Source organism: Castor canadensis, chromosome 19, assembly GCF_047511655.1.
Source record: "Castor canadensis chromosome 19, mCasCan1.hap1v2, whole genome shotgun sequence".
In the NCBI taxonomy this organism is placed as follows: Eukaryota; Metazoa; Chordata; class Mammalia; order Rodentia; family Castoridae; genus Castor; species Castor canadensis.
Window position 1 is genome coordinate 36,308,138 of NC_133404.1, and position 25,867 is coordinate 36,334,004.

A 25,867-nucleotide genomic window follows, 5' to 3' on the forward strand; every position below is an offset into this window, starting at 1 on the left:
CTTGGGTGAAAAGGTTTAATCAGCATATACATTTCAATGAAAGTATGCCTACACCTGAATCTGGTAGGAAATTTAACACAGAAATCCTTCCTCTTCCATCAAACCTACAACCCCCTTTCCAGAACTCCATCCCACCTTTATGTGCAGAGCTCCAAACTCAAGCCACTAAAAATTAGACTGAAAGGCTCAGTGTTATGGCCGGCACCCATAATCCCAGCTCCTCCAGAGGCAGAGATCAGGAGACCGAGGTTCAAGGCCAGCCCAGGCAAAAAGCTGGCAAGACCAAGGTGGTTGCAGCTGTGGGTAGGAGTATCAGTATGAGGCTCATCCCAGGCAAAAGCCTAACACCAGGGCTGGTGGAGTGGCTCAGGCACAGGAGTGCCTGCCTAGCAAGTGTGAGGCCCTGAGTTAAAAAAGCCTAAGACCATATCTGAAAAATAACTAACGAAGAGAGTTCAAGCCCCAATACTCCCAATAAATAAACAAATAAATACTAACTGTAAAAGGCAACAAAGATGGGACAGGCAATGCAAAGGCCAATGGGTATTAGAGAAGAAAAGTGCTCTATCACAAAAGATCTGGAACACATGCCAAGAGTATAAACACAAGGAAACACATGGACAGCTTTTAAAACTTAAATCCTAAGGATAGGGATGGACACTGATATTTTAAAAAGCTCTTTAAGTCTGAAACAGAAACAAAAAATAAAGCAAGTAACCCATAAAACAAAAGGAAACGGAGGAAGAGACAACACCAAAGACATACAAATGTTGACACTATAGTTCAAGAACTGCACGTTAGACGTTATGCTAAACCAAACATATGGTGATATGGTGAAGACTGAGTACTAAAAGCTAGCTCCAGCCAGTGAGACAGGGGCTACAACATTTACATCCAAACAGCACTGCTCCATACTATTCACTGTTCACCTTTGTACCCAACAGCTAGGAGGGAAGTGGAGTAAATCAAGCTAGTAATTACCTGCGTTGGGGGAGGAGGGGTGGCACCTATTCAGAGTGACTGCCAAGGGTGGGGCTGTGACTCACACACAAGCTGTATAGTCCTAGAAGAATGGCAGCCCTTCTCAGAGGCTGGCTCTTCTAAGGAAGAATTTCTAGGAGACACATGTCCAAGGTTTTAACCAAAAGGGGACTTGCCTCCTCAAGTTATTCTCACAAATCTCACCCCTAACTGGCCTCAAACAACTCTCTTGGTAAGCCAGGACGGCATCCACCAAATTCAGGCAAAAACTGGCTCCCAAAAAGGTATTTAGGAAATGCAGGAAGAAGGGGGCAACAAAGTAACAGGAGCAATAGTAAAACAGCATTACTAATAACTTACAATTATTAAGCATTTTCAATGTGACAGGCTCTTCACAAACAGCAAAGGACCAGAGGTGTGGTCTAAGCAAAACAGTACCTGCTTACTAGCAAGTGGGAGGAACTTTGAGTTCAAACCCCAGAGGGGTCATAAAGAAAACAGATATATATCATCAAATTCAACAATGACCTAAATGGAGACAGAAAGTGAGTACTAAAATCAGAGCTTAACTGGTACCAGTTATCTGCACATCTCTTGCCCAGCATGAAGATGACTGAGAATTGAATTCAGACAGGAATACCCTCAGAACATGGTCTTAGCCACACCTCTTCCAAGAAGCAACATTCTTTCCCTTAAGATAGAGTAGCATTTTCCCAAACTACAAGGACTCCAGTAAAGAGAACTGAAGCTCGTCATCAGGAAATAACAGTGCAGAAACTGTTTGCAAAACCAAAACATGGTGAGCAATAATCAAAAATATTAACAATGAAATGCTGGACTGCCATGGTTTCAGAAACTAGAACATGACTGGCTTCATACACCTAGAGTCATCATTAGTATTTCATAAAGGTTGTGTCCCCACTTCATAATCTGGGCTCAAATGTATCCAGTTTAGGAGATCTTTAGAAAAAGTCTCTGGCCCCAGTGTTGCCTAAACTTTAGACTGATTAAGGAGCAAAGGTCATAATAGAGATGTAAGCAAGGTATCCAGCACTGTTCTCAATTACTGATTAAAAAACAAGGCCCTGGGGATGTGATGATTGGTTACACTGTACTTAATCTGGCTTCACACAAATAACTGTAAATTTCCAAAGCAAGTAGTAATTGACAACTTTGAGGTTGACCAGGGAAGATGGAATGCACAGGGAAGTTACTCAGCTATAATGACAACCACTCAAGATAAGCTAACAAAGTTATTTTTATTTGTATACAAAATAAGTCTTAGGTGATTTTTTAAAACCACTGTTTGTTAAAGTAACTCCCCTTCAAGGAAGTCAACCGAATTCTAAAGTAGTCAGGAAAAGGCTAAAAGATTGAGTAAAAAAAAAAAAAAAAAAGGCTAAAAGTTTTTTAATAATAATAATAGCTCACAATGGGCACAGTTGGCGTCTGTAATCCTAGCTACTCAGGAGACAGAGATCAAGGAGGTTCCAGGTTTGAAGCCAGCCTAGGCAAATAGTTCAAGACCTCTTGGACCCACTCATATAAAAAGGCTGGTCAAGTGGCCTGGCCCCAAGGTATAGGCCCTGAGTTCCAACACCGCAAAAGAATAAATAACAACAGATCACAGCCAGAAAAACAATTTACTAGCAATCACTCAATTTTTATCTTAGGAACAAGTTTTAACAAATTTAACAAATTAAACAAATTTTAAGGAAGCAATGATATGAATGTAATCAAGTAGAATCTCTCACAGCTGTAAAGGTGGCAGAGCAGGGAAAGGGGTATTCAGGCAACAGTAAGCTAGTAAAATCTGAGTCTCAAGTAAAATTCAATTAAACTTCCATATTCACTCCTCAAGCAAGAAAGTGTAAGAACTTTTACAAGTAAAATTCCTTACACACTGATTCAAAATTCCTTATACACTGAGCCAAAGAATAAGCAAAACCAGCAAGCTTTGAAGAGTGAGCACACACATACAAAAGCTCAACAACACTATGTCCTGGCCATTTCATGTCATCCTCCACACATGGTGAAAAGGGACAAGGCTCAACGAAATGTTACCTGGTTCTACATAGACAGCAAACAGTTCATGGATAAATAACTGTCTGAAGTTTTCCTAAGTTTCACCAAAGAATTATTTTAGTACAACAGGATAAAGGAGAGGCGAAGTGAGGGAAGGGGGGGACTGGGAGAGAAAGAAATTATTTCCTATTCCCCACACAGGAAATGGGAGCAAGGACTCCTGAAACACATTTTCTAACTCATGTAGTAACAAAATTTTATAACATTTACTGCAATGTTGACCACTCAATTCTATCCCGCATTTATAAATTTTAAGGGTATTGAGCAAATACTAAGATTTTAATATAACAAAAGTTCAATTTTAATTAAAAGGGAGTTGGATACTTTAGATGTTGAAAATCAGTTAACACTAAGTTTTCCAAGTATTTAAGTCTCTAAAGGGTATTAAGTAACTTATACGGAACACACATTTGCGTGTATAATTTTTAAAATCAGGAACAAAATCTTCACACACATTTCTGCGTAACAAACTGCAAATCCAGCTTTTCAGCTCGTTCCCATACACTTCACAAAGAGTAACTCCACAGAACTTAGGCTCTGAGGACTTACAAACCCCACTGAGGGACTGGTACCTTTCACAAACTTTTTCTGAGACTTGAGATATCCCAAAAAGGCATCTCTACCTACACTCAAGAGGAGACAGGTCTTTGATACTCCACTCAACTTGTAAAGGGAGTCTGAATTTGGGCCTCCCGGGGTTTAACCATGTTACTGCTAAAATGTTCTGCAATAACGCAGTGGACAGCAGGAGAAAACCACCAACACCGCCCTCCTTCATGCTTAAACTCCTGACTCGTGACTGATTATGAAGGCGTAGTTGGTAAACCACGGGGTAGTTTTTTTTAAACAAAAAAAATCCCTGCAAGGGTTCCCAACAAGGCAGCCATGGGCATCAACACTAAGTTTTCCGTTCCGGAGCTAAGTAAATACACGGAGGCTGAGAACACATTTCAAGGCCTCCCCAACTCTTTCCATCAGCCAGGTTTTGTGAGCCGCTCTTCTCTAGCAAAGTGCCACCAACTAGCGCTGACGCCAGACTGCACAGAGGTACGCCTAATGCTGGATTCTGGCCACTTCTGAATTAATTATTAAACTGAAAGGTCCTAAGCTACTTTTCAACCTAACTACTCCGTTGTGAACCTCAAATACCGATCATTTAACACATACTGACCTGAGTTTTTCTCCATCAAATGTCAACTGAGAAAATGTATGGTACCACGTAAGAATGCAGGAGGGCACATTCAAACAATCCTCCCTTGGTTCATGAGCCATGTATCAAGCAATACTCTTAACACCCGTTACAACGCTTCAACGAAAATAAAAATATCCCCCTCGCTCTGAAAAGCTTTGGGTCAATGGCAACAAAATTAACCTCACTAATGGGAAGGGTGGGGGAGGGGACCCACTGGGCTATAAGAAGCGAGAGGGCGAAACGGTAAGTGGCTGGTTTTCTACGTGAAGGCTTCCGGTTAGTGCCTCCCTTCTCCGAAAGCCGAAGCTGCTTCTACGAGAGGAAAACTATTCCCCGGAGTGAAGTCGGGAACACACACTGCACGGCGTGGATGGCCACAGGCGAGGGCCGAGGGCGGCCATGACCAAACTCTGTCCAGGACGCCGCCGCCCACGGACAACCCCAACCACAGCTGCCTCCCTCTCCCCTCCCCGCGGCCGGTGGCTCGCTAAGCCGACGCGGCACCCGACACGCGCACGCGGGCCGACGTCACCACGTCCGCTCCTCCCTGCGCCGTCGGCTGACGTCACGGGGCGGAGCCGGACGGAGGCGCCGCCGTTGACCCTGCTGTTACCAGGCGCGCAGACAGCCAATCAGTAGCCGGCGCTGGCGCCGGCCGGCCTTTGAACTCAGCACGGCAACTTCCTGCTGTTTGGCGAGTACACAGTGCAATGCAGTATGTCTGTCAGCGCTGCGGCACAAAGGAACAGCCATTTTGTGACTGAGCTGGACCTGCACCAAGATGCCAGGGGCTCACGGAGCTGCCGCCTGCGCGAACTAGCCGAACTGCCCTTATTTCAGCACCAGAGCCCCAACAGAGAGCGGGGGGGAGGGGGGATGTTTTGGCATTTGGGGTTTCGTTTTGTTTCCAGCCCTCCCCAAAATCCCGATTTTTAAAGTATTATCGGCGTCCTAAAATGGCTGCCACTTAAACTGGCTGTTCCAGTCCACAAGCACTGCACTATGCCATTTCTAACCCCCCTGTTGTTGAGTAACAGCCAGAGGACTCACAAAAGCAGATTTGCTCGCACCTCGGGTTATCAAACTAAGGCTGGCTCAAAAGCAGACGATCTGGGTCTAAATTTTACAAACTTCCGGCTAAGATGAACTGCAAACGTGGCCTCCTAAAATCACAGTACTCTCATTTCCTTGTCCCCAGCTTCCACTCCTATTACTGACGTTACCCCGAGGCTGCAAATTCAGACAAAAATTGTGGCACAGTTTATAGAACCATCACTAAAACTGTTTTAAATACCTAATCTTGTAATTTTTTTTAAAACAGCATTTTTAAAGTAAAATTTAATCTTCAAAAATGGTGTATACTAAGTATAACATTAGACTTGAGAATTAACTACAAAAGTATGCAAGAATACAGACTTACATAATTACCATAAAGTACTGCAGGAAACAGGAAAGTAGGCTTACTTAAAACCTGCACTCATTCCCTTCACTCCCTCAAGGACTTACTTCTCAGACCAGTTTACCTGACCCTGCAACTCGCTCTCCTTTCCTCTCCTGTGGCTCTGGCTGCCAAGGTGATTTTTGTAGTATTCCCTGAACACTAAACTTTTGTGCCACAAAAACTCAGGTCCCCACAGGGAAACTCTGCTTCAGACACAGGACCCAAGACAGGAACAGCTCCCCTCATTTCAGTTCACCAGGAGTAACAATCTACATTAAAACAACAATATCTTCTAAGCCTTACAATCTTAAAAGGAAGTGATGTCATAATTATGTACATGTATTAATAATGTATGCAACTAAGAGTAACAGTAACTCAAAAGTAACTCCATCACCTCTTCAAGAAGTCTCTCAAGTATCTTTGGACATTCATCAGGTATGATTCAAAGTATACTTGACAAAAGGCATTTTAAAGTACATGCTTCTTGTCACAGCTGTAGCTCCACTAGTGTAGTCAAATGCATGAAAACTTCCAAGTCGTTTTCCCAGATGAGAGTAAAAAAATATTAAGAACAGCAGCAGTGCTCAATTTTTCAAGTTAGAGAGCATAATCTGATCAATGAAACCACAGGCCTTACATAAGAAAGCCAAAACCCATGTTAAGACTATGCAAATCATATACTCAAGGGAGTAGTAATTTTAGTATTGAATCTTCAATGATTTGTTAAATATACCTGGGGTTTCCTAGTTCTTCAAATTGTTACTTTCCAGAAAACTCAGTTTAAGATTAGTAGAGAAGTTTTTCGTCCTATATATAACCCAGTAATTACATGGGCAATTCAAAAGAGGTTCAAAATTGTGCTGACAACTCAACTTACAGAGGAACTTGGAAATTATTTTCAGAAGCAAGGCTCAAAATATTTTCAGTATAAAAATTCGACACTTGTAATGAAGCATATTCAAAACTTCCAAATTTACTAATCTAATAATTAGAAAAAATTATTTATACAAAATTAAAAAGTAAAATCAAAGTTGTAAAGAAAAATCATAACCAATCATATCCTTGCTCAACTGCACTAATTAAAATTTTCAACATGACAAGTCATATCAAGAAATTCATGTACTTTTAAAAAATTAAGATACAGAGGTCATACAACAAAAACATCTTAGAGGCTTTATTACTTAAGTCACTAAAAGCTATTCCAAGGAATGTGAAACAAATCATGATTTGAACAAACAGCACATTTGTAAGCTTCAGAAGATAAAGCATTCCAGACGACTCTGTCGAAATAAATCAATAAATTTAAAGCAGCAACTAAAATGTGAGGATAAAATACAAGTACGAACCAGAAAGCACTGTCTTAATATTTGCATACAAACCTTAAAATATTTGAACATAAAACATATAATTATAGTCACAGTAACAAAAACAAAGCACGAAGTACAATAAGAGCATTCCAGGATTTCTGTGATTACAGGTTTGATTTCATAAATTCAGGAACTGTAACCAAGTAAAGGTTTTGATAAATCATCAAAATTTCCCAAAATGTCAAGTGTATCAAAAGAAATGCAGAGTCAAATAAAAATATAAACTGAGAGGCATCAGTCAAAGGATCCTTTTTGTGATTTCACTTTTAAATGTACATTTTTTCATTCATATAACTTTCTCAAATGTCTATTTACTATAATTTACTACTACAAGGCTCCTCTATGGCCCTCAGTTACAAGTTTAGATATCCAAGATTCTTCAAAGAAAAAATTTGCCTTGTATGTAAAATGGTGCAATGCAGCAACGGCTAAACCGACAAGGTCATTTTTCTGCAGCACAAAAACCTAAAAACGAAAATTTACTGACACAAAAACTGTAGTTTACAGGAAAGGCCCCTTTGAATTGAGGTACCTTACCTTTTGACTGCTCAAAGAGGCCTTAAAGTCACAACTCAACTTTCATAAATTGCTACCAAAAAATTAGGGTGTGGCATATTAGCAATCTCAAGGTCACGCTTTTAAAAAATGAACCCAAATTGGAAAAAGACTTAGAATAACACAGACAGCAATCCATGCCTGTCAAGGTAAACAATTGTAAGCCGAGGTTTCCCCCCAAAAAAAAGGCAAAAAGGAAGAAAGTTGATAGCTCATACCTCGATGCATTGCTGTGTAGCGAACTGTCCTCCTCTTGGCTTTTGTCCTTATTTCTCATCATCTTTTAATTCTTAAATATTAAGGGGGAGGGGAAATCTGTGTTTGCTTTGAAGTCCTGTGCCCAGGTATTTACTGTCAAAAGTTGAAAGAAAGGTAAGGTCCCAGCTTCTATGGATGGTTTCTATCAGGAACAAAGTCCTGACGATGTTAAATGCTACTGAGATAATGCAACAACGGTAAGCACCAAAAACCAGAATATTTCTATTTTTACTTTAAAAAAAAAAAAACAGGACAAACTGAACACTTATCAATAAGGAAAGTTTCTCAAAGTAACACACTGGATACAAATAACAAATCTCTATCTCATTGCGTCATCCAGGAATTTCTCACTTTTATACAAATTAAAGTAAACTTTAGCATATAAATCTTTGAAATTATCACTAATTATCGTGAACTTACCTGATCCATGTAGTATGTCCAAGGCAAGAGTCCTATCTAGTGGTAGAAAAATATCAGATTCAAAATAATTAAAAATAAAGCCAAAACCCTCCGTTAAAAAACAAAAATTAAATAAAATAATCCTCAAAGATGTGAGCTGGTCAAAAAATAAAGCAATAATTAATTCTAAAACGGGTCCGGAAGAGAAAAAAACCTCATTAGGAGAGCGCACAAAAATGGAGGTGCGCCATGGCTTCTAAGCTGGAAAAACAACGACCTGGGCTCTCAGTGCGGCTGCTTCTTTCCACCAAGGCACGAATAGAAAGCTTCTAAAAGCTGCTTTTCTCCCTAAAAAAGGCTCGAATCGACCCCAGTAAGTCACTAGGAGAGGCAGGGGGCTGCGGGGGCCCCCTGAGGCTGCCCGAAAGTTGGGGAAAGTTGCGTAAAGTGAGGAAAGGCTGGAGCAGAGCGCGCTCTCTCTAAGGCACAGCCGCCATCTAGAGCCTCCTTCCCAGCTCTGAGAGCTCTGCCTTTGATTGACACTCTCTACATTTACCCCACAACTCAGGTGATGTACCATAGACCCACCCCTTCATCTCCACCAAAAAAAAAAAAAAAAAAAAAAAATCCTCCATCCCAGGGAGCTGGAAGACCCCCACCCCCATACCTCCCTGCCCCTCCAGACCACCCCACCAGGGGGAGGGGGAAGGGCTCTTAACCCCCTCTGGCTCAAGCACCCTTTTTAAGCCAGAGAGAAATGTAATTTGTTCCTTTTGTCTAAAGATCTGCTAAATATTTCAGTCCTTGAGCTAAAATAACTTCCTCTCTGGACAGGAAGTAGTGTTTTATCAAGCCATTTTGAAATAGGGATAATTCTTAATGAGAATCTAAAGCCCAGTTTAAATACTAATCTTTTTAAAAATTAACCCCCCATGGATAAAATGGCTTCCAAAGAAAAGCAAAAACCTCAAGTTCACAAATTAAATTCAGGTCTTGCCTTCTTTATAGTATTTAAAAATCATCTTCAGACAAAGTTTAAGGGGGAATATTGCATCCCAACAGGAAGGGATTATTTTTTAACAACTCAAGAGCGCCTCCCTAGTGTTCAGTTGCATTAGGGCAAAAGTTAACACAACCTGGTTTTTTTCCCCAAGAATCTCAGTATTTCCTTATACTTTCACAAAATTCTTTAACCCATTATAGAACCTTGTAAGCTTCACCCACAAAAAAAAATTTTTGATAATCACAATATACTTTTGTCCCAAAGTACTTCAAAATCAAGAGTATGAACCAACCATGGTCACTTTTAAATCAGAAACCCAAGAAAGTCCACCTCTAAAGTCAACAGAATACACATATCCTACCTTTCCCTCAAATTTCAAATTAAATTCTAAGTACACACCCATTTTGACAACAACAGCCTTCTAAACAGGTCATATCTAATGGCAAATTATCAAAGTAATGTCACAAGGCATTCTAAGGATCAAAAGCATGAGATCTCTAGAACCAAAACTATTACTAATGCCAAAAACAATTACTCAAATGTTCTCACCGAGCACCCATGCAGAGCAGTAAAACATTCAAACCACATGCCCTAAAACTTCCAATCATCTCTCCTTACTCAACCTTAGTCAGTCAATACTACATGCTTCTCTCACTGAGGAAATCCATTTTAGACATACAACCAACAAAAGCAACATGTTCAATCTAGTAAATGTAAAGTCCACAATCCAAACTTTCAACTCTAGGAAAAATAACTTTTACATCAAAATCAAAATCCAAACTTGCACTTTTGAATTTCTGCAAAGACCAACTAACCACCTCAAGTCAGTCAATGAGAACACTGCACATGTATTGATCATGGATGTGTATTCTATGATACTTGCTTGACATTATTAATCACAGATTATTACTAAAAAAATATTTAATCTGAACTATTCTTTACTCAGTATGAGAAAACATAATCAATGATTCATGTGGTCTATCAAATTAAAACCTACTACCCTTCATGATATCAGTTACTGAGACTGGTATCAGTTAATTAGCAATAAATGAAAACCTGGCATTTGAAATTCAACCATAGGCAATCTATGGCATGATGTGATTCGTTTATTCCAAATTCCCAATCATACACATAAAAAACACATAGGATAACGATTTCAAATATACGTAAAATGCAATATACAATTATTGTCACCAAAGATTAAAGTTCTTGTGTATATCCTAAGGACAATTTCCTATAAATACAGCACTTCTCTTAATATTAAAGAAATAGAAGACTTCAGTTTAATATTCAGATGACTAGTCTATTGTAAAATGTTTCATTTATATTTAAAAATTAGGTAAAAGAATCACTTTCATCAACACAAAGTTAATTCAAAGAGAAATACTGTATCGCTCATCCTGAGTTTGTAGGAAATAATTGTTTTCAAAGTTCATTAAAATCAAGGCTAATTAAAAGAGTCTTTTGTTACCCAATGATTAAGTTATTTTGCAAGGAGTTTCAAGAAACCCTGAACAAAAATTTAAGAAAATTCACTCAACTTAAAAACTTTAAGCAAAATCTTATTTTAACCAAATGACCATTCCAATGCAGAAAATTTCCATAGTTTTGTGAATAAATGACAGTAAACCATTCTCCAGCACACCATTTCCATTGTACCAGTATTATTCAGTGTACTTTACTGCTGCATAAATGTAAAGGTCAAAGCATTTTAACGATTTAATGAAACTTCCACTTTAAAACAAAAAGAAAAAAGAAAGGCCCAAACTGAGAAATTTTTAAGTGTCAGAAATTTTATTGAAGTTAACATTCCATGAGGTCATACTCAAACAATTCAAACTGCAAAAAATTCCAGACATATAAACTACCATCTGTGGTGTGGTTCCATCTTTCTTCTCCAAATGTCAAAAATGTACTGGCTTTAAGGTACAAAAAGTCTTTAGAAGGTCAAGTCCACAGTCCATTTGTGTTGGGCAAGAACCCTGTCTTCGTTCATTTCATGGGATCCATGTTAAAAGAACCCTGTCTTGGATGTATATTATCACAGCAATCGTGTATTAATCCATTTCCTCAATTCCCCATAGTGGACTGCCATCTTGATTTCTCAGTGGTAGGGTCCAATTGAGACTCTTCAAGCTGACTGGGTGCTTGATAAAAAAAAAATTAGAAGAAAAGATGCTATTGGAATACCAATAATCTTATTCCTTCAAACAACATCTACCCACCTTGAAGATATCCTACCATACACAGATCTTTAATTTTGTTACAGCTTTCAACTATGAAACTGTATAAAAGTTGTATGCAATGCATACACATTTACTTCTCAAAGACAGAATCAATGAAAGATTACACAAGTTAAAGTTCTCCAGTCACAGATACGTTTGTATCTATTTACAAAGTGGAAGAGTCACATTTTTTAATATTTTAACACTAGCCTCATTATACTGCATATATGAAAAGTAAAAAAATTAAATTTCTAAATTTCCAAAAAGCTGAATGACAGAAACACTGAATCTAAATCTCAATGCAGAAAAGTTTCCAAGTGCCTTCAAAGAAACCTAATTATAGAAAAGAATCTTAAGGGATTAAAAAAAAAAAAAAGAGCAATGGATCATACTTTTCTATTCTTACAGATGTTAATTTTGTTTAGACAACACAAATGGCCTATAAAAATGACACCATTTTTAATTGTTTTATCTTGAGAATCAGGCAAAAATGTGAAGCCACTAGGAAAAAACAATGAAAAAATCTGCCTGGCTTATTTGGTATTTGATATAAAATGATATTGCTTTTGAAGTTACATACAACTGAAATAAGATACTTTCATTGTCAAAATAGTACATGTTCCTCATAAAACTACAAACCTATTATATAAATTACTTATACTGAAGGGAGAAATGGGAAACCAGATTTTACCACTAGTAGATGAGTGGATTCATCATGTTCAAACATAATTGCTAAAACAAGTTTAAACCCTGGTCCTTTCTACAAACTCTCCAACTCAGTTTGTGGAGATAGTCAGGATGACTGACCTGGGAGATAAATAGAAAGGCATTTTTGCTCATTAGGTTACTTTCCTTCTCTCTTTGACTATAATTACAATGTTGTCTACTACTTACAATGTAAAATACCAAAAGATACTGCCTCTCTTATTAAACAAAATACTGACTTACTTAGAAGGAGTGCTACATCAGTAATAAATATCAAAAGCAAAATATTTTCCTATTGGAGTATGCAGCTTTCTCCATGCCATAAAATGAGAACTAAATAACTCATCCATTCCCCACAACAGTAAAATACCATTTGCCTTGTTCATTTCTTAAAATTAAGATTTGACAGTGTTTTTATGCCATCTCAAACAGTTAATTGTAAGCCAAATTCTCCTCAGTCTCCATCGTTACTATGCAGGGTTAAGTGCTAAATGAAGTTGGTGAGCAATGACAGTAAGTAAGAGTGCGTTCATATCAAGCCTCACTCACTTCAGAACTAGAGGAGCAATTTACTCAATTTGGTTCACTAAATGATACTCAACCTTTCAAATTCTTTCATGGGATAATGGGAAAAATTTATCCAGAATATTATATGAAATTTTCTCCTAAAACCATTATTTAAAAAATAACTCAAAACAAAACCTAATGACATTATTTTCAAAGCTACTCAAAAATGTGTGGGTTTATGTAAAATAGAAATAGTAGCACTATATGTCATGCTATCAGTCATATATGTTAGTTTTTTAAAAGTAAAGAAAAATAATGCCACAAGAGAAAACAGTCAACTCTGTGACAATGAAAAGCCATGATCAATATGGACCCCTACAAGGAAATCCAAAACCAAAGTCAAGAGTTTTGCTAATGAGCAACAGTGATCAGTCAAGTATCAAGGGCACTTAAAAGTCAGTAAGGTATTAGGATTAATCCCATTTACATTCATGGAATTCCAAATTCTTATAAAACCTAATTTGCAAATAAGCAAAGTTTTTATTTGCAAATAAAAGATGAATCAGGCATTGGGTATTGTGAGTGTGGACATTTTCTTGCTAACAAAATCCATGGTTCTTCATTTGTAGTATCTGTCTCTTGTGACACTTTTGAAGATTTACTCTATTTATAAAACATTACCTGGCATATAAAAGAATCCAATAAATGTTGGTTATCATTCTGATATACCACAATAACCAAAGTATTTGAGGACTTCAAACTAATCTTAAGAATCAAAATCATTTATTTTCAAAAGACTATCTCTTAAGAACATATAGGACCACAGGATCAATTTCTTTAAAAAAAATTCCTTCCAATATAAAAAAATAATTTAATACTGCATTAATTCAGTATCCTGTAAGAAAAAAGAAAACTGAGTAGAGCCTAGAATATCAAGCCCTAGTATATCCTTCTCCAGTAACTTGTGAATTACTGTAGATTTTAGATACTTCATTCATTGGACCTAGATCTTGTGTTTCCCATGTAAGGTTCAAGGCTCATGAAAAGAATGGTAAGAATTTCTCCGTTTTGGTTACTTTCTATTGTAAATTTCCCTTTTAAAGATTATATGCCTGTTCTAAGAACAATTCTCAGAACAAAGGTTAGTTTCCATGCACAAGAGTAATGAATAACCACTGCTATTTCAAACTCCCTAATATCGTACACACTGTTAAGTAAAGAAAAGAAAGTTGAGCATGGAATTCTTCACTCCAAATTCTACTTGTCAATGTTTGCTAAGAGCACTGGGACACCGCAAAATATACTGTAAGCTGAAGTACAAACTAATCATTCACCATCTGTTGGTGGGCTCCCCTAATACTATCTCCTTATTTCTAATCCTCAGCAAGCTAGTACCATTTTTAATAGCAAAGAAAAATGTGAGGGGCAGAGGAATACAAGGAAAGAGAATTGATTGGTAATTTTTAAATAGACAGCTCTAATAAGGCTATTGTTATTAAATGTATGTAATTTGTATTTTAAAACTTAAAACTCTAATTCCACTACCTAAGTGAAAAATAAATACAAATTTTTGCACCATCATGTCTTGGCACTTATGACTTGATTTTGATCTTCACTGAGCTTTGTTGAAAAAAATATGAAGCAAAGCCCTGAAAGGTAAACTCACATATTTTTTTTCCTAACAAAATAGCTTGGATACTCAATAGAGTATGTATTAAAGGCATTAAAAACTATGAAATGACTTGAAAAAGACCTGCAAGTGATTCATCACTAAAAGGACATGGTCAATTTTGGTAACCAAGAAAGGAATCTCATTTTCTAAGGTTTTACAATTGAATCAAACCCTCCCAATCATCCCCACTGGTTTAAAACTTGACTACATAACCAAGTGAAGAGACAGAAATGGGGTGGGGGTGGTATGGCAAAAGAAGATCTTGTCCCTTCAATTCTTATTTTTATTCAGTCAATAAATCTGACTTTCAAGGTTATCTAAAAATTAGTATTTGAAACATTGAAACTTATGTTTTAATAATGACATTTTGCTTTTCATTAGACCCAAAGTACTTAGTTAATATGCAATGTTCGACAGAAGCTACCTATGCAAGACATTAAGTATATTTTGAGCACTTACTATGTGCCAGTCAATTAACCTCTTTAAAATTACATATGTACTACATTAATAAAGTTTTCTGATCTACTCGCACTCTTTTCTATCCCTAGTAGCCACTTGCACAATAGAAGCTAAATTAGTAATGAGAGAAAAATTATCCTCCAGAACCTAGACTCTTAAATGTTCCACAAAGAAGTATTCTTATGAAACAGCTAGTATGCAACTACCTAAAAAGTTCTGTTGGTGATAAATCAATCCTTTTAAAGAACTCACCCAAATTCATTTATATACAACCTTCCCAATTTACTTTTTCCCACTGTGCCTCAGGTTTGGAGCTAGAAAAACTATACTATAGTACTGGTGGTAACACAAAAACTATTCTATAGTTTTGGTAGTAACTCTTCTTCTTAAATCAAAACCTCTGTCAATCAGTCTTGTTGCAGTTCATATTTAAGGAAGTTCAGAATTATATTAATTTATTAGAAGTAATTACAACATTGAAAAGTATGCTCAATTATTTAAAGAGAACCCAATGGCTTTTGAGTTCAATTTCATCAGTAAAGTCAACAAATCAGGACAGATCTACAACCAAGGTCCACAACCTTTACTTAGGGGATCAGACAGTAACTATTTTAGGCTGTGTGACTACTCTCAAATCTGACACAGTAATAGAAAGCAACCACAAAGTATCTAAATGAACAATACAGGTGTGTTCCAAGAAATTTCTCTTGTAAAAACAAGGGGAATTTTCCAACATCTACATCTAAGACAGTGTGTTTCAAACAGGGCCAAATCTGAGTTTGTTTTAAGTTCGACTAAGTGAAGAAAATGTAATAGGTGGAGTAAATTATTAAGCTATGTTTGACTAATAAACTTCACACATATTTTAACCATGTTTATGTTCTTGCATTCTTGAGCTTTGCTAAGTCATTATTTTTTATAATTCTGGCTCAATTACTCAAAATTTCCAATCATTTAAAATTAAAAAACAGACTGAACATGTGAGCTGAATACTTACTAAATGTTCCCACCAAGTGTACTATGTTGCACAGGCCCTTTACTCCATCTGGGAATTTACATGTCTGCGGGAAAAAAGAATATAATCTTATTCAACAGAAATAAGAGAATAGATTACTAACGCCCTGATTTATAACAAAACTTCAACTTTTTTTTCTAACAGGTTACTTATGAACAGATAAAGTAATATATGTACTTATAAACAACAGAGTCCAAGCAGAGACAGAAAAGCTCTAAAAAGTTCTTCATTTCTGCAGTGTGGGAGGCTCACTTTTAGAGTAAATTACTGAAATTACAAGTACACATCTCAGCTCCCAAGACTCCACAGGAGTAAATAAATACTGGCCTTCTTAAGTAGAAGGCTTCCCTGATTGGGAAGCCAGGGTTGAAAGTAGACCCAGCACCACCACAACTACTGGTCTCTTATCTAAACATTCAAGACTTCTAAAGAAAAGCTTTCATTACCCATCTTCAAGATCATTGTTCTCTCAATATTACTATGTCACTTCACATTATCATACTATAACCAACAAAGTATAATAATCATGCATAATCAGCACTTCGAAAAAAGTATTGAAAAAAAGAAAAAAAAAGTATTGGGAAGGAAATGTAATGCATCATTTCAAATTGTTGATCATATTGATCTATTCAACTAAATCAAAAGTAATCCTCAGAGGGCACGGGGTGGCTCACAACCGTACTTCTTCTAGCTACTCAGGAGGCAGAAATCAGAAGGATTAAGATTCAAAGCCAGTCCCAAACAAAATACTTTGTGATCCGCTATCTCAAGTAGTGGAGCACCGCCTAGCAAGCATGAGGCAAACCCCAGTGCCACCAAAAACAAAATCCTCTCCGTTTTACTATTTGGTAATAAAACTATTGTATCTATATTTTCCACTAGTTAGACTTAAATATCTCATAACTAAATTTGGGGAGCTTTCTCATGTCTCACTTCGGAATACAGCTGTATACTTTTAAGTCATTCTTATTCCTAAGGATGACTGAAATAATCACAATAATCAGCAATTGGGCTGGGGCACACCTCAATGGTAGAGCACTTCCAAATGTGTGAGGCCCTGCGTTTTGGGGGAAAAAAAAATACAAAGAGATACAAAAATGTTCCTTAAAAGTTCAATGTATCCTAGCAGTATGCAGGAGACTGAAGCAGGAGGACCTCAACAGTTTGAGGCCAGTCTTGACTACACAGTGAGACTGTTAAAATGTATTTAAAAAAAAAAAAACATAAAACTTGTAGCGATTTATGGTTTGTAGAAGGCATAAAAAACACAGCTTAAATTCAGGATCTAAAATAAAACTAAGCTACCAAAATGACTTTTTAGTACTAGCTTTCAAATAAAAGACGAAGTTTTTGTTTATCTTACCAAATCTAAACTCCTTCAATCAGTTTGATAAATCATAATTAAGAAATGCAGCAAAGATCTGCTCCAACATTACTATGCGAGGTAATAAAATATCTTTCCATAAGTTAGAAAACCTCTCATTTTTAAACTTCCAAGTTTATCCTGACCTTGTAAGGAAGAGAAGCTTTGTGAACAAAGACAAATCTTAAGCCAAGTAAAATAAACTGAACCCAAGAAGAGGAGAACTGACTTCATAAATCTTGGTGAAGAAAGTTCTAATGGAAATCTCTCATACTGATCTCAGAATGTGCTAATAAGTAAGCTACTTAGCAGTACAAGAAACATGTACCTCTGGCTTCTCATACCACCAAAACCAGAAAGGACTTGGACTTCACTTTATACCACCATCAAAGTTACTGACAGCAATGCAGCCCACAACAGCATCTCCTTTCCCAAAGCTGACCAAGTCAACTGGGGGATGGCAGAGTCAAGTTCAACTTAAGCAGACTGTGAAAGTAGTTAAATTTTGGTCAGATTTCTCCTTATTTTGCACATTTTGCAGTATTATGCTTTGTGACTTAAAAATAAATTGTAGGTATAATGTCAATAACCATTCTGTGTTGCTAGCCCTTTTATAAATAGCAAGGACACAACTTTAGTCATTTCTTAAATTCCTTTAAAAACTTAAAATTTAAAATTTAAGAGCACTGTGGGAAAAAAAAAAAAAACTACAAAAGTAAGTCACTGGCATCCCAACCATAAACTCTGCTTTAAGACCACTGAAATTTTAAAAATCTAGCTTGATAATCTAAATTGAAATGACTGTAATTACTATAGTATACATCAGAGATTTAGTACTTGTTTGGGAAATACTGAATTTCAAATAGTTTAAAAACGTATAGATAAGAATGTTTTCTGAAACATGGAACACTGACCTGCCAAGTACTAGATAATATATAAATCAAAGTTATCCAAAATGTGCAGTTGAATGCTACCTCATGAAATCACGAATCTTATAACTGGATTCCCAATATCCTTCGATATAAATCATAAAGGCTAACTACATTCAGAAGTAGAACATTTGAAAAGAAATTTGTGCATTCGATCTGCAACAGGAAGGTAGCTTGTAAAATAGATTATGTTTGAAGTATAGAAATTTCTTAAAGGAAATGAGATTACAGCAGGCAAACGAACAACAAATTCTCTTGTTCATAATCTAGGTCAGATACAAATATGAAAATACACTTAACTTTGGAATTTACTAATTATTAAACAGTAATATTAAAGTTGTTTTATTAGTATCTTATAGCTAATTATCAGAAAAAAGAGGATTCCGAACCCTTACTGTTTGAAGACAATTTAAAACTTGCACTATTTCCCATATTTATACTATTAGTTATTTTGAAATACCTACGTACTCATTCCAACAATCACATGATCTGCAATGCAAAGATTACAGTCTGTGGATGAGAATTAAATATTTCTCCAATTTTTCTTAATCACACAATTTAAAGGCTAAGAGAAATCATTAAGGGATTGTAAGCTCCAAAATCTTCATGAAAATTTAGGTCTACAAATAAAATGTCAAGATTACAGCACTTATTTACATTACAAACTGAGTCTCCTAATTGATATGTTGGCTTTTTCCACATCACACCTCTGATTAAACAATAAAATCTCAAGGGGAGAAAAATTAATTCATTGTCCGTAGATCAAACTTTTAAACAGTCAAGACACTGAGTAGAAAACTAAACTTTAAGCAAAATTTACATTTAAAACAAGACACTGAATAGAAAACTAAACTTTAAACAAATTTTACATTTAAAATTACTGATTTCATATCATTTACACTGTCCATGTGGGGTCATGGTTCACAAAACCATGTGATCCACTAGCTTCTTTCATTTCTTTCAAGTGTCAGGCAATTTTTAAGGTTATCAAAATACAACAATTAGGTTGCAATCCAACCTAATCTCTTCCTAAGATTTTTATGACTCAAGAATTAGTTCAAAATGCTAAGAGAAAACCCAAGATTTATTATTTATCACCTTGGTTCTTAAGCAGAAAACACTGATAAAAAATAACTTATCAGCCAGACACCAGTGGCTCACGCCTGTAATCCTAGCTACTGAGGAGGCAGAAATTAGGAGGATTGAGGTTTGAAGACAGCCCAGGCAAACAAAAAAACCCATCACAAAACGGGCTGGTGGAGTCTCTCAAGGTGAAGGCCCTGAGTTCAAACTCCAGCACCTCAAAAAAAAAATATCTTTCTTATTAATTATTTTCTACTATGTGTATCTTCTAATTTCATCTACCTATGACAGTATCTACATTTTTCACCTACATAAGATTGGCTCAAGCAATAAACATGAAAACACTGAAATACCAGTGTCATCATAATGCTCCAAGTACGTGTACTTGTTCATAAAATGATTTGCTCATTTCATTGTTTATGCTAACTACGCCATCAGACTGAGATTCTACATGTTACTATGTTATTTGGAAGGCTTTGTGATTATTGACACTAAGGCAAAAAAAGACAAAAACCCTTATTTAAAATTTCTAACCTTCCTAACCTGGTTATTTTTTCTTTTTTGATTGGCCAATTAACACCTTTAGTAGGTCATTATTAACACTGCCATTTATGCTTAAACTTCTGGTAGCTTCACACAAAACACCCCATTTTTCCTTTTTCTATCAATGCTGAAAGGATGAATGCCAATTTCATTCCCTGTCAATTGCACAGAGGAAACATTCACCTTGGCACTTGTGTTGAACTTGGGTAGAGAATGTTTTGGCTTTTTGGTGTGTTCTATCTTTCAAATCCTAAGTCTAACATTTAATTTTCAGTTGCACACAAATTTGATCAAACTGCAAAAAGGATTAAAAAGTGAAAGATGAGCTAAAGCATAGGCAGTAAAGTAGCTTTATAACCTATCTGAATCAATGGAATAAGCTAACAGAAGAATGGACTCTATTTCCACATGAATTTCAAACACAAAGGTAATCACGCCCTTATTTAATTGGTACCTTAGCCATTCTTTCATTTCCCAAGGTATCGCTAACTATATTTCATGTTTCCTCCAGCCAACCACTTATAAAGAGCAATATTAATTTCCAAATTCAAGTTAATGTTATATGAATGCTTATTTCCTTCAAGCACCAGTGGATGCATTTTCTTCATTCACATATCTAGTTTTAAGATGTTAATTGATGTTAATTGGTCTCTATATGCTGAGCCCACTTCCTACTGTCCTTGAAAATCATTTCTACTTTCTATGCTTTAAAAACAATTACTAAGCTATAGAAGCTTTAGACACAATACTCTAATTTGCTAGAAAATAACTGTGCTTGTACCTGTTTAAAAAGGGATAATGAAAATGGGTAAAATTATTTAAATTTATTTAATAACAACCAAGATATGAATGTGCGCATTTAGTTTTTAAAATGTAGTTTCTCCAAGAATCCTAGGAGCAGCAAATGCAAAAATCTAGGCCGTTCCTAAAACGTGATCTGTATCATCCAAAAACAATGGGCTAAAAAATCTACCTTTCAAATTGTAAAGACATAATCCAGAAGAGTCTACTGCAGATTTAACCATAATTCTAAATCACCATATTATTGAGGATACTATTTTAATAATAACACAAAATACATTTTGATGTAAGGTAAAGGAATTTGATGGGTTTTTTCCCTCATCTGTTTCAGGAATAAACAACCCGCAGCATTTTAGGTCTCATTGAGAAGCTTCAGAAATATTTTCTCACCCAGATGTTGGTAACTATTCAATTTCAAATGAAGGATAAAAACATTTACTTACTTGCTATATAAAATACAGACTCTCCCAAGGATTTCCTTTATCAACATGAAGGATAAAACTCTAAGGTCTCAATCTTCAAAATGGCACACCTTTTGGGGAAAACAGACAATATTCTAAACAACTTACTAATGAAGCAATCAACAGCAAGTAGAAATAAATGTTTTTAAACTTTCTACTTATATAAAAGCATCAAAACTAAAGTCTATACTCAAAACCAACTTTTAAAATGTTCTTTCCTTAAATTATATTAGTCGAGGTAACCAACTACTATAAATTTTCCAGTTAATTTTTCTTTGAACATTTATATGGTATATTAGATAAAAGAAAAAAAGTCACATCTTTGGTTCATGGATTTCCCCAAAATAAAATCAGTTTTCTTACCAAAATAAACAAAGGTTTAAAAGATTTTCAGTATTTTAATCTAGTCACAAGTACATTTCAATAACTATGCACATATGTTTTAAACCTTTCATTCAGTATAAAGTTTAAAGGTTTTTTAAAATTATTTCAGATATCTATACATATTTAATCACTACTTTTTTAAAAAAGTAAGTATTGATTGGCTACTTGAAATATAAATCAAAAGACAAACAAAACTGTAATAAGCTAATTTTATGTCAAGCAGTAAAAATTTAAAAGATCTTACCTTGGATAAAAGAGCTGTATTTGTTCAGAACCAGCAGCGCCAAATTAAATCTTGTAAGTTACCTTTAAAAAAAAAAAAAAAAAAGAAGGTGGTATCAGTGTTTTAGTTTTTAAATATTTACTGGCCAAAGATTCAGTGTTAGTTAACAATGAGAAAATACCCCAAAGACGATTTATGGCAAATGTAAAAGATGGCTCGACACAACCTGTCCATTTATGGTGGCAGTTCTTTAGCTCTAATGTCTATCTGTCTTTGTTTTCCTCATCTTTTGGTTGCACTGACAAATACTAGGGATTAACACACTGGAATTAAAAAGAAATACAGAAAATTTATGTGGGCAGATTTAGGATTATGACCTTGTTTTTATTTTTCCTTTCAATGCCAAGCAATAAACAAAAACAAAGGAAAAGTTTAGCATTTTTAAAGACTGTAATCATCTTTAAATTACCTTTACTATCTACAAATACCCTTCACAAGTCAACTCCTCCAGGACAAATTAGTCTAGTTAAAATGGCCACTGATTACTTTAAATTCTAAACTATACGTTATTTGATCTCACCAAGTGGGATAATACCTTTGTCTTTAAGTAGGTCTAAAACTTGTAAGATCTATGACCTTTGCTTAATTTCAAACTAGGGTCTTTCTTCAGTATTTTCAGACTTTCTCCTCCCATTTATCATGCAAAAAGATCTTCTGATAAACAGCTAGCAATTATTTTTGCATTTTACTCTTCAAAACGGGATTCTAAAGAACCAAATCCCAGTATTTCTTTAAAACCACTTTCAATATTCAAAATTTTCAAAACCACTAATTTGATAAAAACAAAATTAGTACTTTAATGAATTCTGTAAAACCGAGATATGCGCAACTGATTTAACATCTACTACCCTAGGAAAGCTATCCAAAAGTAACAGTAAGAGTCATCTTACTGAAAAATACCTTTAGAAATATGGTCAAATAAGCCAGTGTCTCTGGCTTGAGATCTACTACGTAAGTCTTCCCAGCACTATTTTTACGCAGTTCTGTACCTTCCAACACAAGAGCTCCGCAGAATGAAGACAAATATATTCTAAAATACACAAAGGTCTGTGCATTCCTGGTTTGTTCTTGAAACCATGAAACAAATTCCCCTTCAAACATGTTTTTAAATTACAGACTATGCAGGGAAGTCTGCCATTTTTCGGAACCTGCATTTTTTAACCTCCCGATCCGTTTTGAAGCCCGTGTAGGTTTTTATACATGCAACAAATGCAACAAATATGGCTCCTCTTCATCGCCCCATTACCGAGCAGTCCTACTTTAATATTTACACTACACAAAGTAACTTCGCAAGAAGATGTGCTATCACAATATCCCTTTGCAAAAGTTTCTCCCTCCTGGCTCGTGATCACAAGACAGCACTGTTTAAAATAATAAGATGGTAAACTTCAACTTTTAAAGACTCGGAACTGACCCAAGTGCGTTTTAACAGTCAGGTGGGGGGCGGAGAGGGAAGTGGGAGAATTGAAGATCGCAGCTCCGAACAACGACCTTTTAAAAAGTACCCAACAGTTTATTTGATTATGCTCAAACATCAGCATGCCAAGAGATCTTGGCACCATTTCTCGGTAAAAATAATCCTACTCCAACATCACCATGCAGCACCGCGATTGACAAGAGTCAGTTTCCATTAACGAAGCCCTGCAGTCAACTTGTCTGGGTAATTTGGAAACTAGCAGGCAGCACCCCTCCAACTTGCATTTTTAAAACACAATGTTCATGGCGCACACGGTCTCACAACCTGCAACCGAGAGTAATGACTACGAGCCCTTTTCGAAATCAGCTTTCAAAGAGTTAAAAGCCAACACCCAATGGGGGAGGAAAAAAAAAAAAAAAAAAAAAAGGACAAGTTTTATTTTTGTTCCAACATAATCAGGCTTCCATTGTTCTTTTAAATTCGACCCCCAAGACGACTTCCCACCTCTCCGGAAAGACATCGAAGGGACCCTTGGTTGGAGAGACGCATGATAGTAAAAAAAAAAAAAAGAAAAGAAAAGAAAAAGGAGGAAAACAGAGAAAGAAAGAAAACCCGAAATAGCAAAAGAAGTCAGCAGGACAGCAAAGGGGCTCTCGTCGCGCGGTCCCCTCTCCGGGCTCCCGCCCGATGCCACCGCCGCCACCCGTCTCCCGCGGGCCCAGGTCCCCCACCCGCGGGTCTGCAGCGGGGGGTCCCGGGGGTCCGCGACCCGAGCCCTGTGACCCCGATGAGCACCCCCAGCCCAGGGGGTGGGGGGAGAGGCAAGTCGCGACCCCCCGGGGGGCCGTGCGGGGCGAGGCCAGGCCCGGCCCGCCGCCCCCTTCTGCTCGCGCGCTCAAGGACATTTTGCTTTTCCTCCCAAGGACAAAGGACAATAAACGGAACCGGGGAGCCACTCACCGGGTCCGAGCGCGGTCGCCGGCACCTTTCGGGTCGCCCATCCTCGCATCCCCAGGCCGGATCGGGCCGCCAGCCCCCGCGGAGCCCAGCCGCCCGGACCCCGCCGAGCCTCCGCGGCCGCGGCCGCAGCGATCCTTTCGGGGCGTCATGGGCCCGGCTGCCCCGGGTGCCTCTGCCGCGAGCTCCCACACCCGCGCGCGCCCCGCCGGGCCTCAGCCGCGGCCGCCCCGCTCCCCCGAGCCTCCGGACGGCGCCGGCGCAGCTCCCCGCCGGCCAGCGGAGGCCCCTCGGCCGCAGAGCAACGCCTGACAGCTCGGGGTGCTGCTGCCTCTCCGGCCATCTTGTGCCGTGTGTGTATGTGTGGTGGTGTCTCTCCCGTCTCCTCTCTCGGCTTTACTCCCTCCTCCTCCTCCCCCCGCCCCACACACCACCACACAACATGGCCTCTTCGCTGCGGCGGCGGCTGCGGAGGCTCTAGGAGCTCCGCGGCGCTCCAGCTCGCTCCCCTCCCCCACCCTCCCCGCCTCCTGCCTGCAGCCTGGGCTTCCAGTGCGCACGCGCGCCGCTGCCCGCCCGCCGCGGCCATTGGCTCCCTCAGAGCTTCCCGGGAGCGGCCTCACGCACGCTCGCTGGCGTCTTCCTCCCGCCCCACAGCATCTCCCTACATCCTATTGGCTAACTTAGACTCCACCCCTTCCCCTGGTTCCGCGAGGATAGGTTAACATTAGTGCCATTCACCTCCCGTAGGCGTTTCTAGTTGTCCCGAGAAGTCCTGGTCTCCGATTGGCAGATGATGAAACCTTTGGGTTTGCAGCTAAAATGTTGGTTTTCTCCCCCGCAGTGCGCACCCCTCTGGGCTAGCTGGAGGTTTTCTGGGGCAGGCTTGGGAGGATCAGACTCGTTAGTACTGGCCCCTACTGCAAATGATGGCTTCTCCTCGGGAGAAGGCTCAGACTTAGGTGTTTTAAGATTTTTGTCATCTTTAAAGAAAGGGGGTGGGGGAAATGATTGACAGGATGATGACCAAACAGCATGCAGGACCACAGCCCTAGGACAAGCAGCCATATCTAAGCAAGCAGACCTCCCTTCAGGGTCACAGTCGGGAGCGTTGGCTTTATGACCAGCACAGCGCCTCTAACCTAGTATCCCGATTGGGAAGTCGCTTGATGGGAGGGGTGTAGGATTCTAGGCTCCCTGTGTCCCGTATCCTGAGGCCTTAAGGAATCAGACTCAATCCTGATTCCATACTCCAGGGTATTTTGAATTTGAACAATCACAATCTACCTGTCCAACCTCCCAGAGAATCAAGCAAAACGAGTTTCATTTCCTTCCAGCAATGTTTTTTGTTATTCATACTTCCATCTGGAAGCAACTTTAGACACACCAGGGGAAGAAATGAAAACCTAGAACTGCCTTAAATAGATGGAAAGAAATAGAGGTTGCTTTCTCCCAATGCCTGTACTTAGAAAACCTTGCCCCTCTAGGGAGGAGAACTTGGGAAAGAGAAAAGAATATCAGACAGATGCTCTTAGTTTTAGTGGACTTTTTTTTGGCTGCACTGAGGTTTTGAACTCAGGCCTCCTGCTTGCTGGACGCACGCACTCTTACTACTTGAGCTGTTACTGGAAAAATGGTGTTGAAACTTACCTTGGTTCTCGTATCTGGCAGGAGAAGAAGTCAAGCAAGATGCAAGGATTTAATAATAGTAAAGTTTATTAGGAAGGGGTTAACTTTCAACAGAGTGAGAACAGTGGGGTCAGATGGGGCCACACAGGAAAT

General features: G+C 38.0%; 1 protein-coding gene and 1 long non-coding RNA gene across 5 annotated transcripts in view; both read right to left on the reverse strand.

Moving 5' to 3' along the window:
• Chd2 (chromodomain helicase DNA binding protein 2) overlaps nucleotides 1-8,870 on the reverse strand; it is a 122,001-nt gene extending 113,131 nt beyond the window's left edge. For 2 of the 4 annotated variants that reach the window (XR_012443857.1, XM_074061624.1), the window contains exon 1: nucleotides 4,238-4,756. Coding sequence is in view for 3 of the 4 variants with exons in the window: in XM_074061624.1 (XP_073917725.1) it covers nucleotides 4,238-4,338 (101 nt within the window). In the remaining variant the exon portion in view is untranslated. Of the gene's footprint in view, nucleotides 1-4,237; nucleotides 4,757-7,839; nucleotides 7,973-8,299 lie in introns of those variants that run through there. The other 2 variants (XM_074061626.1, XM_074061625.1) reach the window with 2 other exon arrangements.
• Nucleotides 8,871-11,054: 2,184 nt separating this feature from the next.
• Nucleotides 11,055-24,848, reverse strand: LOC141419201 (uncharacterized). The gene is made up of 5 exons (XR_012443858.1): nucleotides 24,827-24,848; nucleotides 21,673-21,734; nucleotides 21,027-21,115; nucleotides 15,847-15,910; nucleotides 11,055-11,428 (listed from the first exon to the last, which is right to left on the reverse strand). It is a non-coding gene; the product is annotated as an uncharacterized lncRNA (long non-coding RNA).
• Nucleotides 24,849-25,867: the final 1,019 nt, after the last annotated feature.